The 16,283-nt window shown below is 40.5% G+C and overlaps 1 protein-coding gene across 1 annotated transcript in view; it reads right to left on the bottom strand.

The window, feature by feature from the left end:
* LOC121941687 (myosin-10-like) overlaps positions 1-16,283 on the bottom strand; it is a 61,795-nt gene that overhangs the window by 1,233 nt on the left and 44,279 nt on the right. The window contains exons 19-37 of the mRNA XM_042484516.1: positions 14,702-14,895; positions 14,381-14,502; positions 14,223-14,292; positions 13,383-13,543; positions 12,731-12,839; positions 11,543-11,674; positions 11,203-11,409; positions 10,145-10,282; positions 9,849-9,972; positions 8,165-8,336; positions 3,647-3,859; positions 3,100-3,244; positions 2,715-2,921; positions 2,423-2,527; positions 2,004-2,156; positions 1,141-1,389; positions 834-1,046; positions 342-554; positions 55-216 (exon numbers count right to left, since the gene is read on the bottom strand). Of these exons, the coding sequence (XP_042340450.1) occupies positions 55-216; positions 342-554; positions 834-1,046; positions 1,141-1,389; positions 2,004-2,156; positions 2,423-2,527; positions 2,715-2,921; positions 3,100-3,244; positions 3,647-3,859; positions 8,165-8,336; positions 9,849-9,972; positions 10,145-10,282; positions 11,203-11,409; positions 11,543-11,674; positions 12,731-12,839; positions 13,383-13,543; positions 14,223-14,292; positions 14,381-14,502; positions 14,702-14,895 (3,089 nt within the window). The remainder of the gene's footprint in view (positions 1-54; positions 217-341; positions 555-833; positions 1,047-1,140; positions 1,390-2,003; positions 2,157-2,422; positions 2,528-2,714; positions 2,922-3,099; positions 3,245-3,646; positions 3,860-8,164; positions 8,337-9,848; positions 9,973-10,144; positions 10,283-11,202; positions 11,410-11,542; positions 11,675-12,730; positions 12,840-13,382; positions 13,544-14,222; positions 14,293-14,380; positions 14,503-14,701; positions 14,896-16,283) is intronic.

Below are 16,283 nucleotides of genomic sequence, written 5' to 3'. Positions count from 1 at the left end.
GTGTGTGTGTGTGTGTGTGTGTGTGTGTGTGTGTGTGTGTGTGTGTGTGTGTACCTGTAGTTTTCGGAGTTGTTTAACAGCCTCGTCCCTGCCTTTGTTGGCAGCTTCAATCTGCCCTTCCAGTTCGTTCAGGTCCATTTCCAGCTTCTTCTTTGTGGCAATAGCCAGAGTTCTCTGCTTCCTCTCGTCCTCCAACTCTGCCTCCATCTCACGCACCTGGCGGAGTTAAATAATGTGTGAAAATGTGAATATTGCAGAATTTGAGAATTTCATATTTCAAGAAAAATCTAAAATGCATGGAGACAATTAATGATGGTCAGAGATCCGTGTGTCCTGTGTACCTGTTTGACCAGCGACCTCTTCTTCTCCTCTCCCTGCTCGTCTCTGTTCTGCAGGTCTCTGTCAAACTGAGCCTTCATGGCTTGCATGTTGACCTCCAGACGCAGTTTGGCATCCTCTGTAGCCTGCAGCTCATCCTCCAGCTCCTCCAGCTGAGTTCTCATCTCCTCCACCTGTTGCTCCAGTGTTCGCTTGGACTTCTCTAGTTCATGGACCTGTGCGCAGCACCAAGGAAAACCACAACACAAGACGCAGACAGATCAGAGGTCATCAGAAAACCCTGCTCTGATACTAGGAAGAAACATTAAATGATATCTGAAGCATCATCTGTGTGGTGAACGCAAAGTCAGAGCTGAAAGTTACAGCTTAATTTCAGCTGAAGATGGCACATAGACTTAATCCAGAAATGTCTATCTGCTAAAAAGTACCTGGTGTAACAAAGGGTTTTTTTTTTTTTTAATATGCATAAAGAGTTCATTTAAGAGTTCACTCACATTCTTGCCAACATCATCCTTGGAGCTCATCAGGTCCTCCATTTCAGCACGGAGCTGCTTGTTAAACCTCTCCAGTTCCTCCTTGGCCTCCAAGGCCTCCTCTAGAGCTCTGGCCATAGACAGCGCCTTAGTGTCCTTCTCTCTGGCCTCAGCCTCGGCACGGTCTCGCTCCTCAGCGTAACGAGCTGAGATGGTCTTCTCTTCAGCCAGCAGCTGGAAAACAAAGAAACAATGGCCGTCAATACACTGACATCAATCTCATCGTAATGAAAAATTTCGGAAACATTTTTTTTGCAGTCCAGCGTACCTGATCGAACTTCTTTTGTTTCTTCTCGAGGTTGGAGACAATCTGTCTCTGGTGGTCCAGGTCCACCATCAGGTCGTCCAGCTCCTGCTGCAAACGGTTCTTGGTCTTCTCCATCTTGTCCATGGCCATGGTCTTCTCCTCCAGACGCTGGCTGGTCAGCTCTACGTCTTTTTGGAGTTTTCTCTTCACCTCCTCCAGGCCTTCCATTGACCCCACGTCCTCCTCCAGCTTCTTCTTTGTCTCAAACAGCTGCAGGAAGGCATTTTTTAATTTTTTTTTTTTTATCGAGGAACACATAAAGATAATACGTTTCAACTAGTAATCAACTTCCTCTCTTGTGCTTGTTGTGGCCTTTAGTGTCAGTTGATGTGTGCTGGCTTAAAGAGCAGCAGCGCTACATTCAAAGTAAACAGAGGACAACTCAAAAGACGGGGCAAATTTAAAATAAGGAGCTATGTAATTTGTCCTTTGCAGATATCAGAGCTACTGATAAAATGAATATTTCTGTGTTTAAAGGGAAGTTTATATTTGTAAAATTTGAGTTCCCTACTTAGATGCATCCGCCTCCAGATTTTCACTGCATGTGGTCTTAAATTGGCTGCAAAGTCTCACTGCTTTACAGCTGTCCGCACGCTGCTCTGCACATCAACTGCAGGTGGTCACAGCTGGGAAACTTTACCCTGACCCTTCTCTTGGCATCCGATCGAGCATCAGCGGTACCTGAAAGATGTGCCTGCCTGCCTGTCTCACATGTTTGTCTGCGTCACTCCTTCAAATGCATACAAACATCTACATTTATGTGTCTCTATGTGCTGTACCTGTTAATGACACTCATTAATGTTTGTGAATATAAATAACCGTACCTGAGAGTGCACCGTCTGCAGCTGCTTCTCCAGGTTGCGTCGTGCCTCCTCCTCCTCCTCCTGCTGCTCCAGCAAGGTGTTCTTCTCCACCTCCAGCTGGCGGATTTGGCCGCTCAGATTCAGCTTTTGGCGCGTCTCCTCCTGGCGCAACTCCTACACACCAGAAATGATGATTGGACAAAAGAAAAGCCAGATGGAACTCATATGTTTTCACATGATATTTGTCATGTTTAAAATGTCATCATAAAAAAACAAACAAACATGCAAACTGTGTTGATTTGTGTTCTGGATTTCATTGTGTACATCAGAAACAGTTTAGACTTCAGACTAAATTACGGTAAAAAGTATGTGAGAACTTAATTTTTGATAAACTTTCCTTTAGCTTTGAACCTGGCTTACACTGATGCCGTCTTTCATACCTCAGAGTCTTGCAGTTTGCTGTTTAGCTTGTCGACTTCCTTGGCCAGTTTGAGGCTCTTCTTCTCGGCCTCCTCCAGCAAAGTGGTAGCATTGTCCAGCTCCGTCTGACAAAAGATAAACAGGGCTATGAGAAAGGCATGACAAAAAAATCCAAAATGTGCCAGAAATTTGCCCTTTAAAATATATATTTTTTAAAGCGTAATCTGCAGCTACAGTATATCCCCTCATTTCACTGCAAAACTGCAAATCTTTGCTTCACAGACTTGTATAATTGTCTGTGGAGGTACTTACCTGGAGTTTGAGAGATCGTTCAGACAGCTCTCCCTTGGCCCTCTCGACCTCTGTGGCCCTGGACATAAACTCCTGCAGCTGGGCCTCCAGTTTCTTCCTCTTATGCTCAGACTCTGTCTTTGCCTGCTGCAGGCTCTTTACATCGGAGGCCAACTCTTTGTTGTCACTCTCCAGACTCTGCTTGTTCTTCTCCAGGTTGGCCTTGAACTGTACAGAGCAGAAAAAAATGGTTTTATGTTCATAGCAATAGCATTCACATTGGCTGTTGCTGGGATCGTGCCTTTTAATTGATGATATAATTAAAATTTCCAGCATCATATTAGCATCACTGACATTGCCTGATGAGTGACAGCTGTGTGGGTGTAACCAGGTATGACTCACTCACCCTCTTGGCCTGTTCCAGCTGTTCGGACACCTCCTCCAGCGCTGTGGCGTGCCTCTGTCTCATTTCCTGGATCTGAGCTTCATGGTTTTTGGTCTCCTCATCGATCGCCTTCTTCAGCTCTGCCACCTCTTGTTCTCTCTTGGACCTGGAGTTTGGACACATGGGAGAGGTTACCAAAGGACAGGAAACCTTCTAGAATACAATACAAAAACATCTTAACATTCAGGGTTTATTGCTACTGACATCCTTCATCAATTTCCAATTTACGGTTCCACTAAGAAATGAGGTAACTTTGATGTGTGAAAGATGGAAAAACAAACAAACAAAAAAAAACTACTGAGATAAATTCTGTGCATGTTTGTAAGCATATCAGCGGTAAATGATGTCACATGAGTTTATCACAGTTCTTTCTGGAACCTCAAAGGGCCTTTATACAACTTTTTAACCCATGCAGTAGTATTCCCCAAAACCTGTGAGTAGAAATTTTGTGTATAAAGTATGCAGAGTTCCCTTTATCACTGTTGATGAACCAGTTTTAAATAAGTACCGGAGCTCCTGCTGGGCTGCAGTGGTATCCAGCGTGTCCTCCAGCTCTGTCTTCAGGGCCTCGAGCTCCTCGCTCAGGTCCCTCTTGAGTTTCTCAGCTTTGCTTCGACACATCTTCTCAGACTCCAGGTCCTCCTGAAGCTCAGCTAGGTGGGCCTGCAGCTCCCGAATCTGCTTCAAGGCATTGTTCTTCTGGACTGTCTCCTCATCGCTCCTGTTTGGAGACACCAAGGAACACAAGTCAGTTTTTCAGGTGAGGTTCTTTTTACAACACTTAGTCTTTTTCATAATGAAAAAAGAAAAAAATACCACCTCCTTAGCTCAGAGGATCTAAATTTCTACTTCTTCTACACTAATCTTAAAAAAGTAAATATCTTGTTTTTTTAGTTTTACAAATTTCTGAGGATATTTTAATCCTCAAAAAAACAGGAAAAGAATGTGGAGTACATTCTTGTAAATGTCATCTCATTTAAGGGCTCAGATCTTCACAAAACAAACATAAAAATAAAAAAAAATTCAATTCTACTTTCTATTCTATTTTCTGTTCTCTTGGCTCTTTAATAACAGTTTCAATTTTCTTTAAATGCCCTTCTAATGTATTTCTCCAGCTTTTAATGTTTTATTTAAAGCACGTTAGAAGATTTGTTGCGGAAATGTGATATAAATAAACTTGCCTTATAGCAGAGTTAAACTCACATTGATTTCTTTCAGGAGCTCTATTTTCAGTGAGCCTTACAGATCAGTTAAAAATATACACTGAAGCTGACAACAAAACGTTCACTGAAACCTCGGCTCCTTTTAGCATGTTTACTTCAGCTGAACTTCACTCAGCGCTCACTTCAACGCCTCATCTGCAATCAGCACTTCCATTTTAACTTCTGTGTTTTAGTTTCAATTCAATATTTTCAGCAGTCAGCAAAAATAAATTATTTTCAGAAAATGTTGCCTTTTCAGTTTAACTATTTTCATTTTACCCTAAAAATCTATGAACAATATGTTGGTTCTTTCAATGAGAGCAGAAGTGCAAGAATGCAGTGATGTAAATTTACTGAATGCAATTATTCAAACTTCTGTTGTTTTATAGTCTAAAGTACTAATATGTATGTGAAAGTCAATGATGTCATTTATAAACTGAAATGAGGCCACCAGTGCACACAGGGTGGCAGTGTGGTCAACCGCTAACTGCTGAAGCTCTCCACATCACTCTGTGTGTGGGTGTGTGTGTGTGTGTTTGTGTGCATGTGCGTGTGCGCGCACGTGCGCATTTTCTGCGTGAAGATGAACTTGTTAATGAGTCTGTTGATCTGTTTGCTGCTGGACTTGAAGCCGAGTCTAATTTGTGCTGGCTGCAACACTCCCGTAACATTCCTCACTTACGAAGAAACTGATTAAACACACTGAATGTAATAATGATTCAGCCTCATAATCAACACAGTGCCACAGCAGTGATTAAAGGCACTAATGACTCCCATATAAAAGTCATTTTCCAAAATAACACAATACAAATGCTCTCAGAATAGCTGCTGAATTCAAAATTGGGCTCATCAACTTTAATGAAAGCTTAATTATCTGGAGCTGTGACTAAACTGATGATTTCTGCGTGTGAAATCAGTCAGACAGACCAGCGACCCCTGTAGTCTGGAATATTAGCCTGCTGTAGGGAGGAAACTAAAGTCATATTTAAATCATTTGAGCTGACCTTCAGAGCAACGATCTCCACAGATGTTTACCTCATCTGCATGCAGACTTGTGATGGCTAAATGGGAAAATAATTAAATATGACACCAAACCTGTTGAGAATATTTCTCACTGTGTGGAAAATCAGGATGAACGGAGGAGTGAGCTAAATTTAGAAAAAAAAAATTGTTGCAGGGACAAAGTGGTAAGACACAGGCCTTCTAAAGCAATAATTTATGCATTTTTTCACAGTCAGGACATTAAAGAAGCCGTGTGAATAGTTTCTGCTCTGCTGTGAAGTAACAGCCCGTTTTAGTTCAGCTCTTTACTACTTCACGTGAAAAAACGGCAAAGCCCAAGACAGAGTGCATCAATCAACATCAATTTGCCTGTAATCAGGCACGGCTGCCTCCAAGATGAAAGCCCTCAGAAACAAACATTGCAGCTGGAAGTTCAGGGTAGAGAGGGACTGAGGCGAGTGAACGACAGAGACAAAGTGTGTACGTGTGCTGACACACAAGCAGCAGCAGCTGAAGAGGACGTTAGCTGCTTTAAGTCAGAGTGCAGAGTTGACACAGTGTTCATTTGTGTGTTGTAACATCTATTTTAGGTCTTCTTATTGGCTTGGAGTGCAGTTGTCATGGAAATAGGATGTACTGCACGCGTGAGAGGACGTGTGTCAAGTTGTGCATTACATACTGCAAATGAACAAAACCACTAACTGATATTTTACCACGGCAGTTTAAGTTTGTATTAAAACTGCAAATCGTAAGAATATTGGTAAAATTAACAATTGTTTAATCGATTAATTGAAAAAAAACAACAACAAAAACACAAAAACTTTGCTTATCAAAAGGGTTTTTTCTCAGGCAAAGCTCACAGCAACATATTGCATATACGTCATACAGCCTATGGTTAATTAATTTTTTATCATCCCCTGTTTGGACTGCTGTGAGTTCAGAGGAGTCTGCCTTGTAGCTGCTGTAAAAATGCACTTCAGTGTATTTGATCCTTTGGTATGATGCTTTTCAATTAATCAAAAACAATCCATGTGCTTTCTGCAAAAAAACATTGAGTCGATGAGCTGACTCAGTATCTGTATCATTGTGTGGTGCCAAACTCTTAGCCAGCTATGCACATCCAGTTAATGAAAAGCCACTGAACGATAAATTAAAAGATATTCTGTGATAGCATTTGCTTCATTTTTGGCAAGAAGAATAATTTATAGAGTTTTATAGTAAGAATAATAAAGTACAATACATAAGCCTCCTCTAAGTAAACTTTTATTGCACTCGGATCAAATGATCCCAAACTTTCCTTTATTCAATTCTTTGGAATTTTCATTTTTATAATTTCGGTTCCTTTATTCAGTTATTGTAGCGTTATGTTTCAAAATGAGATGACTTTCAATGTGTTTGTATTTTGTCAGTAGCAACTGTACCTGCTAAAAGGTAATGTCTGGATTTAGTTTTTTTGTTTTTTTAATAATTTCCACAGGGTGTGTAACCCAGTTAGTTTAGACATTTGTGGGATTGATTTTTTATGTCTATTGCTCAATTAAGGATGTCATGTTGTCCAAAATTAAAAACAAAAAAAAAAAATAAAATAAAAAAGGAGACTTAATGTTATACTGAGTTGAACATGGTAGTCAAACTTAAAATCTCAGTATTTTCAATGAGATACATTCAAATTATGTATACCAATCAGAAACAGGTCTGCTATTTTGCAGTGCAGTTTGCAGTTATAAACTTAAACAGTTATGCATTTATAACTTAAACAGATCAGCTCAACCAATGACTAAAACAGTAATAAAACTGTTCGTGGCAAAACACCTAAGGGACGATTTCAATGTTTTATTCAGATGGAAGTGCAAGAAGCAACTAGCGCAACTTCTATGGTGGACCAGAGTGAGTCAGTGGAGTTACTAATAAGTTTTTCTATAAAAAAAAGTTCAAAATATACTATATTTAATTTGCAGAATTAAAAAAAATCAATTTGTGGCATTGGTTGTTAGGTCTGGGACAGTTAAAAGCACAATTATGGCGGATTTCCACCATTTGCATGTGCGTTGCGTTACGGCTCCGCTGCGGTTTTGCTCCGTGCTCTGTCATCCGTCAATCCCCACCAGTTGCGAGTCCGGCATGGCGCAGCACTGCCGGATCGGCTGGAGTGGTGAGACCAAGGAGTTCTTGCGGTCATTATAGACTCATGCGCAGTTTATCATTACAGAAGAAAAAGTAGTAACTCCATTCAGTCCGTGGATTAATTATAGTGATGTTAATTCACTCCCATAACTCCCAATAAGTTGCTCCTCACCATTTCCATTCTATGGTTGTCTTTATAAAAGCATGTGTGGTGTCATAAATAATATTGTGGTTTTCCACCTTCCAAATTGGCTTCTCCTCGTCCGTGTTGCCGGTAATGACCTCAGAAAACCTCTGACCTGTTGAAACCAGGCCTGGATCCGCTCATTTTGACATTTTGTCAGACATAAACACGCAGTGTTTTATTCTGGAAAGTAATCGGATGTTTTAATGTTGTATCGCTGTCCAATTTCCTGTCTGCTCTGTGTTAAATTCGACTGACTTTATGCGAAGTGATCTGGCATCCTGCAAAAATAGGAGGCTTGCGTATCTGTTCCGCAAGCCTTTGGACTGCCGGAGCTGGGACGGAGTCGATCCGCAGCGCAGCGGAGCCAGTGGAAAATGACACATAGACTAGAGTGCAATCTATTTGACAGAGCGGAGCCAGACCTCACACGGATCTGGTGGAAATCCGGGGTTAGGGACAGTTGTGGGATGCTCAGGAAACAAAGTTTATTTGGAGTTCTGCTATCACTGACCTGGCCAGAGCAGCCTGCAGCTCCTCCTCCTTCTTGCTCAGTTGGATCTTCAGCTCCTCTATCTGAGCCTGAAGCTCAACAATCTGGTCCTGCAGGTCCGTTGTCTCAGCGTCCAGTTTGCGTTTGGCCTTCTCCAGCTCTTGGCGCGTTTTCTCCTCCTTCTTCAAACGCTCTGAAGGGAGGCAAAATCACATGTCTCATACACAAGATTCCTCAAGAAAAGGCTCAATCAAACAGGCCAATAACTGTTTTAACACAAAACAAAACAACTTTTGACTTCTGATGATCTGGAGAGGTAAACGGTCACAGAGGGGTCATACGCGAGGCACAGGGAGGTCACAGAGAGTGACAAACCACTAACACCTAATTGCTTACAGCCTGACACAACTAATGGTAATCAGATTAGTTGCTGCGCCTAAATGCATGTGTGCTTTTTCAAATGTTCCCATTGGGACTGGGCGACACAGCAAAAAATATTATCACGAAAATTAATATTGATTGATGTTGATTTATCACGATATATAATTCAATAATGCTGCTCTTTCCCCACCAGAGTATTTTTATTAAGTTGCCAGCAAGCGGCAGCATTTTTGGTCATATTTAGCAATCTTTCAAGACCTCCAGAATATTTTGTGTTTTGAAGTTATAAACAATGAATACATCAAGATGAAGAACAGCTTTCAGCTTTATTTGATTCTAGCTTCTTCTGTTCCTTTTTATATCAACATCTGAATTTGTGCATTGTCATCAAAAAAAACATTTTGGAAAAAAAAACTGAGAAAATCGCAATTTTGTTAAGTGCAAAATCAATTTCATTTGTATATTTTTAATTTTTTCTTATGTCAACTTGAATTGTACAAAACAAAATGCCAAAAATAATATTCTGTTTGAGTTGGGGTGGAACTATATAGTGGAAAGTTCCCTAAAATGTCAGAAAACACCACAGCTACAGAACAGTCTCTAAGTGATGTTCCCAGATGATCTAAATAAATCGGTAAATGATTACCCTGCTGCGTTTTTGTAATAGCACTGCTGAGAGGGTCTGAAAAGTCTCTTAATAGCGATAAAGTCTACACATTAGTACTTGTCACATTGTAGCGACAGTAGTCGCCTGTTTTTCGACGTGGAAATGTTGTCTTATTGCACAACATCTGGAACAGTGTGCCCTACACTACGGTAAAAAAAACACAGATTAACGCCCAATAGTGGGGAAAAAGTTTAAAAAAAAAAGGAAAAGAATAAGAGAAATGCTGGACCCGGCAGGGGGTCGGGTCAGGCATGGCGGCCCTGTGACCCATATCCCCCCTGCTGCTGACTGACAGACATCTAACAACTTCTGCTGTATGACACTACATGGCGGGCACGCTGTTTGAAACTATCTAGGTGCATCCATATTGAGTAAAAATGACCATAGTTTATTATTGCCATCGATGCACTTTTTATCACGATCCTGTATCGAGATCGTTTTATCGCCTAGCCCTAGTTCCCACACATCGAGTCCTAAGAAACCTCACACTTCAAACTGAAATTCTTGGAAGTCATTCATATCAGTCAGCTGAGCCTGTAACATTTCATGTTAATGCTGTACTATCTTACATACAGTGTGCTGTAACTTAATACTTGGTCAATGTTCTCTACTTGTGAAGCCAATAACAGTATCTTGCTGAGAGTCGGAGTCTCTTACCCTCCAGGTCAACCATCATCATCTCCTGCTTGTTCTTCACCTTGCCGAGGTTCTTTGCTTTCTCTTCCTCCTCTGTCAGCTGGGAGGTCATCTCACCGATCCGGTCCTCCAGCAGCTTTTTCTCCTGTTGGGTAAAATCAAAGTGTGGGTTAGACTGGAAACTTAAAGATACACAATTGCAAAGGTCAAAATACACAAACTGTATTTCATTAGTTGCGAATAAATATGCCTAATCACCTTATACAAACTATTTCTGACATTGTTTGATGCACCATTTACAGATCTAATCCTCTCACCTTTAAGAACTTGGAGTTTTGGTCCTCCAGCAAGAGAATGTCCTCCTCCATTTTCTTGATCTTCGCCTCGGCCGTCACTTTATCCAGCTGCAACTTCTGTCTAGCTGCCTCCTCCTCATCGAGCTGCTCCTCCAGGTCCTGTGGAGAAAAAACACAGATACACACAGATAAAGATTCATAACAGATCTAATGCGACGAGACTGAAGTCTGAACACTTAAGTTTATAAAGTTTATTAGTTTATTAAGTTTATAAAGTGATGCTACAAGTGAAGTTTGACACATAAAACTCCAAGGCTTCAAATGAGAAAAATATTTCCCTTTATAAAAGATTTATGACTAAATAAGCAAAAATCACAGTAAAAACTAGATATACCACCATGCTGTCATATGTCTCTGCACACCAGTGCACTTACAGTTTACATCCATGTCTGTGAAAAAAAACATGGATGCTTCACACACACCACACAATCAACACAATTTCAAGGTGGCTCTTGAGTTATGGCCAAAACCATCTTGTGACCACCAGATACTGATCAGTTCATCAGTCTTTAGTCCAACTGGACATATGCGCCAAATTTGTGAAGCTCCCTGAAGGCCATCTTCAGATATTATGTTCATATAAATGAGACACCAAATTCTAATCAGCTCATTGTTGAGTTCAAGTGAATGTTTGAAGAAATTCCCTGCAGGCGCTGTTGAGATATTGCATTAACAAGAATATGCCAACCCGAAAACATAATGCCTCCAGCCTCAGCTATCGCTGGCACAAAGGCATAAAAACCAAAACCAAAAACATCTTAATGTATAACTTAAGAGTTTACCACTAAAAGCTTCATCAGTGTGGTTTGATTGGCTCTGTTGAACAAGTCTGTGGACTCTCTTCAACCTCTATATAAATGACAGAAAGGCCCTTTAATGTTCAGACGAGGACAGTTATGATAGTATATAAAGTTCCTGAAAGGCGAGTACTAACAGTATGGATGTCAGAATATGAAAGCAAAAACAGGAGAGAGGCTTGTGTCTGTGTCTGGTAAGTTTAAGTAGGTGAAGATATAAACCTGGATGTGTGACTGCATCTTCTTCTTCTCATTCTGCAGACTCTGGTTCCTCTCCTCCTCCTCCTCCACCCTCGACTCCAAGTCATGAAGGATCTCCTCCAACTCCTGCTTCCTTGACAGCAGGCGAACTCTCATCTCTTCAGCCTCGGCAAACAGCTCCGTCTCCGCGTGAAGCTGTTCGGCTAGAATATTCTTCTCCTCTATGAGCTGGAAAGAGGGAACAGTTGGAAAAAAAATATATCCAGCCTTCTTAGCTCACACATTGATTTCCTCAGATGTCAAGGCCACAATTACATGAGCACGCACGAGGTGAGGTTTCTATAACAGAGGGCATGTTTACCTGTTGGTGTTTCCTCTCCATCTCCACAAGCTCATTCTCCACCTTGAGCTGTCGCTCCTTGACCTTAACCAGCTCCTCATCTTTGGCTTGCAGCTCCTCTTCCTGCCTGGTGACCTGCAGCAGAGGCTTCACCTGAGAGACAAAGACAGAGACAGAGTCAGAGAGACAGAGACAAACATAGAAACATCAACCTCTAAAGGGGTTTCTGCAGTGTTCATCAAATCAAATGTAACACTTTTTAAGACACAGAATGCAACTGAATATAATTTTCATGGTGATACTGGTGACAGACAACCAGTAGGGACATTAAGGCTGACAATTAATGACATTTATTGTACTTTCTTGCAGTATATGCCAATAATTCATAGTTATAATTAATCACTTAATCTGGCCTAGATCCAGATAAGCAGCAGAAAACTGATGGAGTAACTAATTAAAAGATCAGGTAAATTCAAGCTTTTGCTATACTGACACTTTTCAATCATGATAAGAAGAGCTTCACTACACTGTCTAGTAGTAGTAACAGTGTTTGCTGACTTAAACTCCACAAAAGAGGATTGTGGTCTCCTGTTCTTTACAACCCACGCACCGTCTCAGGCTACCTGTAGATTATCAGTATATAGTGTTATTCCATAGCCCGCAAACACGTGCATATTTGTTTACAGGTTTCTACAGGTAAGAAAAATATATTAGATTTAAGACTTTTTAATACCTTCTAAGGCCTTATTGTTTGGGGAACTATTTTCTCTTTTGGTAAAGACTTTTCAAGACCTGTGGATATCCTGCTCTCTAATGAGCCCGGTGAAACAAGTTTATTCTTGACCTCGGGAAGAGTAAATCAACAGCAGCTGACAAAACAATCTGAAGTTCCACTTATCCTCATGCTCTGAGGGTTCTGACTGCATAACGTGGCCTCGTCTGCAGATTAAGTTCTTGTCAGTTGCCATAGAGATGTAGATGTTAACATTTCTATTTTAAGCCAACATACATCTGAGAAAACTGATGAGGACAGGTGGAGAGATTTTCCCCTATCGTCTGTTTTGTCCTTTAACTGAACTTTCTAAGGCATCCCATGACTAATTTGTGAAAATGCTCAAATCGTCAGGTGGAGCAGAGATCTGAACTGTGTATCATCTGTGCATCTCGTATAAACTACTTATTAGAAAAGGAAGCCGTCAGGGTTCTCACCTTGGTGAAGAGCCTCCACCACTGCCAGTGTCGCAGCTTCAAGTAAGCAGCACAGTTTCTCTGGAGGACCTTCAGGGCACTCAGCTGCTGCTGCTTCTTAGCAAAAGCCCTAAGTGAAGAGAGAAACAGTTACAAATCAATATTTGGGTACAGCAGTGTTTTTAAAGTCTGCAGTATTTTTTGAGACAACGTCAGACTGTGTTTAGTGTACAAATAAGCTGTAAGTGCACCAAAATGACGCCCAAGACGCACTGTATGTATGGGCAGTGCATAAGTGTTGTGAAAGCTGTGGGTTTTTTTGCACCCATGTCAGCAGGTTAGAGCAGCCATTCCCTTATCGTGCTGCTTTATGCTCAGATGTAAATGCTAATCACAACAGGTGCTTCAGAATTTGTCTTTTTTTTTTTTTTTTTTTTAAATGGGAACTAACGGAAAGATCCAAGGATCCGGAAGGACCATTAATCATCTATATGTGACGTGACATGACAGATGCATTTATACTTGACAAACTTCTGGAATCTGTGTGTCTCAGACCACCACTGGGGGTTTGAGCAATTGGATCATTGTCCTTCAATGACTTTTGGGCATCCAAATTCTGATGTATGCTCAAATGTAAGAAATTTAAATAAAAATCCAGAGATGTGACACTCACTTGCGTGCCAAGTATCCACGGCAAACAGACTGGAAGTAAATGATGATGTCAGTGATCTTCAGATCTCTCTCCTCCTCAAGATGAGCCAGTACACCAGTTCTGAAAAAGATCTTGCTCTGACCAATACGGAACAGGTTAGGGTCCAGTTCTAGGGCTTGGATCTGTAAAAGGCACATGAAGAGTTATTAGCAGTTTACTTTGACGGCAGGGCAACATTGTGTTTAAATAAATTCAAGATGATTTACTGAAAGCTGTTTGACATTAAAATCAAGCAAGTTTTTGTATTTAGGTCTCCACCACAGGAACTCTTCCATAAAATGAACCTGCATTTTGCTGCAGTTTAGTGAGCAAGAGAGAGCGACTAATAGAGAGTGGGAGCTGAGGTAAAGAAAATAAAGCCAGTGAATGAGAAAAGGAAAATAGTTTATCTGGCTGTCACATATTGAAGCAGAAACAAATAACCATCAAACAGCAGATCACTGTGGAAATATGTGCTCTGGAGTTTCTCTCTCCTTTTTTGCTTCGCTCATTAAATCAAACTCAAACATCTAAGTCCTGCAACAGTTAATACAAAGAGAACAGGATGACTCTGTTGTTGCATTTCGAATTTTGCCTTCATTTTTTTTTTTATTTGTCACGGGTATAATTTTATAATTGGCAAAAGGGACTTTTAGTTTTGTTCAGTTCCTGGGGTTAGTTCCTCTGGTTTTATTGTTCCTGGAATTTTTTAGATGAAAGAGGCTTATAGCTCCTTAACTATAGCAGCTCTGCAGAATACACAGTATGTTATTGTTTCCAATGTAGCAGGTCTAAAGCTCAAAAACAAAAAAAAAGCACTACCATTCTCTCACAGGCTTGTTTCCCATCCATGAATCCCTTTGGGATAGCGTTAGGTGTTAGGATCTCATATCTGTAAACAAAAGAGAACATCAATATGAACTTTTCTTGCGTGTAAAGTTAAGTTACAGAGTTAAAAAAGCATCTTTGTTGTCTGTCACCTCTGTCTGAATTCTTGAAAGACGATGCGATTGGGGAAGCCCTGTCGGCAGATGCGAATCCCCTCTAAAACTCCATTACACCTCAGCTGATCGAGAACCAGGTGAGGCTCCAGTTTACCAGCCTGAGGAAGAAACAAACGCACCCTCAAGACCAGAAACGAGTGTTTGTCCACCATCCTCCTAGATTTCTATCTCACAATTTCCGCTCTGCTCTACAGAGATAATCAGTGATAACATATATATAAACAGAGGTTCAGGTCCTTCACTTTCCATTGTTTGATGCACAGCTTCTGACAAATGCATTAAACTCTTTTTATTTACTCTTTTTTCGTGGTTGGGGATGATGCAGCGGACAAAGTTGGGGTTGGTATTCCTTAGTGTGGCCATGAGCTTGGTAAGCGACTCTTTGTAGAGCTGTCCCACTGTCCGAAACATGCCCTTTTTGGTTTTGTAGGTGGCGCCAAAGGCTGTCTCGTTCATCCCTGCCACCTGGTCCAGGCCCACGATACGGTCGACTGAAGAGGAGATGGGGAGAACTGGTTAGAGTGGAAAAACTTTGTGGGGGAAAAAAAAAAAAAAAAAAAGAAGCAGCAAAATAACAGTGACATAATGTAGCAACAAGAAGTGCAGATGGATGAAAAAGACATTACACACTACGGTCAAACAACAGCAGTCTAACAAAGGAGCACTGAGAGTCTGGGACTACCTCTAGCTGCTGCAGATGGTGAGTGTAGCTCTTAGGGTCTGTACATACTGTGCACTGTAAGTTGCGTTTATTTGACATGAAGCACCTTTTTTCAATATGATTTACTCACTAAGCATCAACAAAGTTTAACTTCAAAAACTGAATGCTTTTCTCTGGTCCTAGCGATGAAAGAATGCTTGATGGCAGCTACATTAAAGCTTTATAGCATTTTACTGCTAATGAAACAAAACCTGCATCAACATATTGCGGAAAAATAAACTCGTCTTAACATGTTAACATGTAAGGGGTTCATAACCTATGCTAACCCTTTGAAACCTGAGCAAATTTTCTTGATTTCTTTTAAAAAACTGGAAGAAGGCAATTAGCAACTTGAAAAGAAATGACGACAAAGGAAATGAGATGAAAAAAGCGCTTAACAGATTATAATGATTCTGTAACATAATTTTTTAAAAATAACTGTCTAGATCCACTCATTTCTTGAAATTTGTGGACCATTTGCTAACAAGTTGCTAATTTTCCCACATTTTTATCAGAAATCAAACCAATTTGCTCAGGGTTCAAAGGTTTTAACATTTGTGAAAGGCATCTGAAAGCAGCACAAGAAAAGTGATGTCGATCCAGGTTTCAAAGGCTGAAAGGGTCACTCAGCTGCCTAGTCATGGTTAGTCCTACTGATGTTGCTAAAACAGTTATTTAATTTGTGTAATGACAATTTGTTCATACTAAAAATGAAATCTTCAAAAAGCAGGTCATCCCTCCATAGTTTTTTTAAGCTAAATAATTTTATAATAGATATGGGAAATGTAGTTTCTACGGGGTTTTTGTAAATATTACTCAAACAGTTTTGTTTGGTCTGTTATAGTTGCTATAGTTTGTACTTACAGTACAGATGCAGGGCAGTGTATATAGATGGAAAATAAGCTACAGTGTTTATGGTAATAAAAGAACATATCAGTCAGTGTGTCTCAGTGATGTGTTTTTTATAGTTTTTAGTAGGGCTGCCAGTGTTAACAGTGTTAACATTTATTGATTGATTTATTACATTACACATTTTATTTTAATCACGCAAAACATTCTTTAGTTTGGGAGGCTGTACTGGGCTGGGTTTTAAAGCTAGAGTAATTATACTGCTATCATATGAAACAAGAAGAGTTAATGAATCCCAGGGATACCAACCTTGTCTAAATAACACAATAA

This window comes from Plectropomus leopardus, chromosome 4, assembly GCF_008729295.1.
Source record: "Plectropomus leopardus isolate mb chromosome 4, YSFRI_Pleo_2.0, whole genome shotgun sequence".
Classification (NCBI taxonomy): Eukaryota; Metazoa; Chordata; class Actinopteri; order Perciformes; family Serranidae; genus Plectropomus; species Plectropomus leopardus.
The sequence above is the reverse complement of the archived record's forward strand: the minus strand, read 5'-3'. Positions and strand labels throughout refer to the sequence as shown.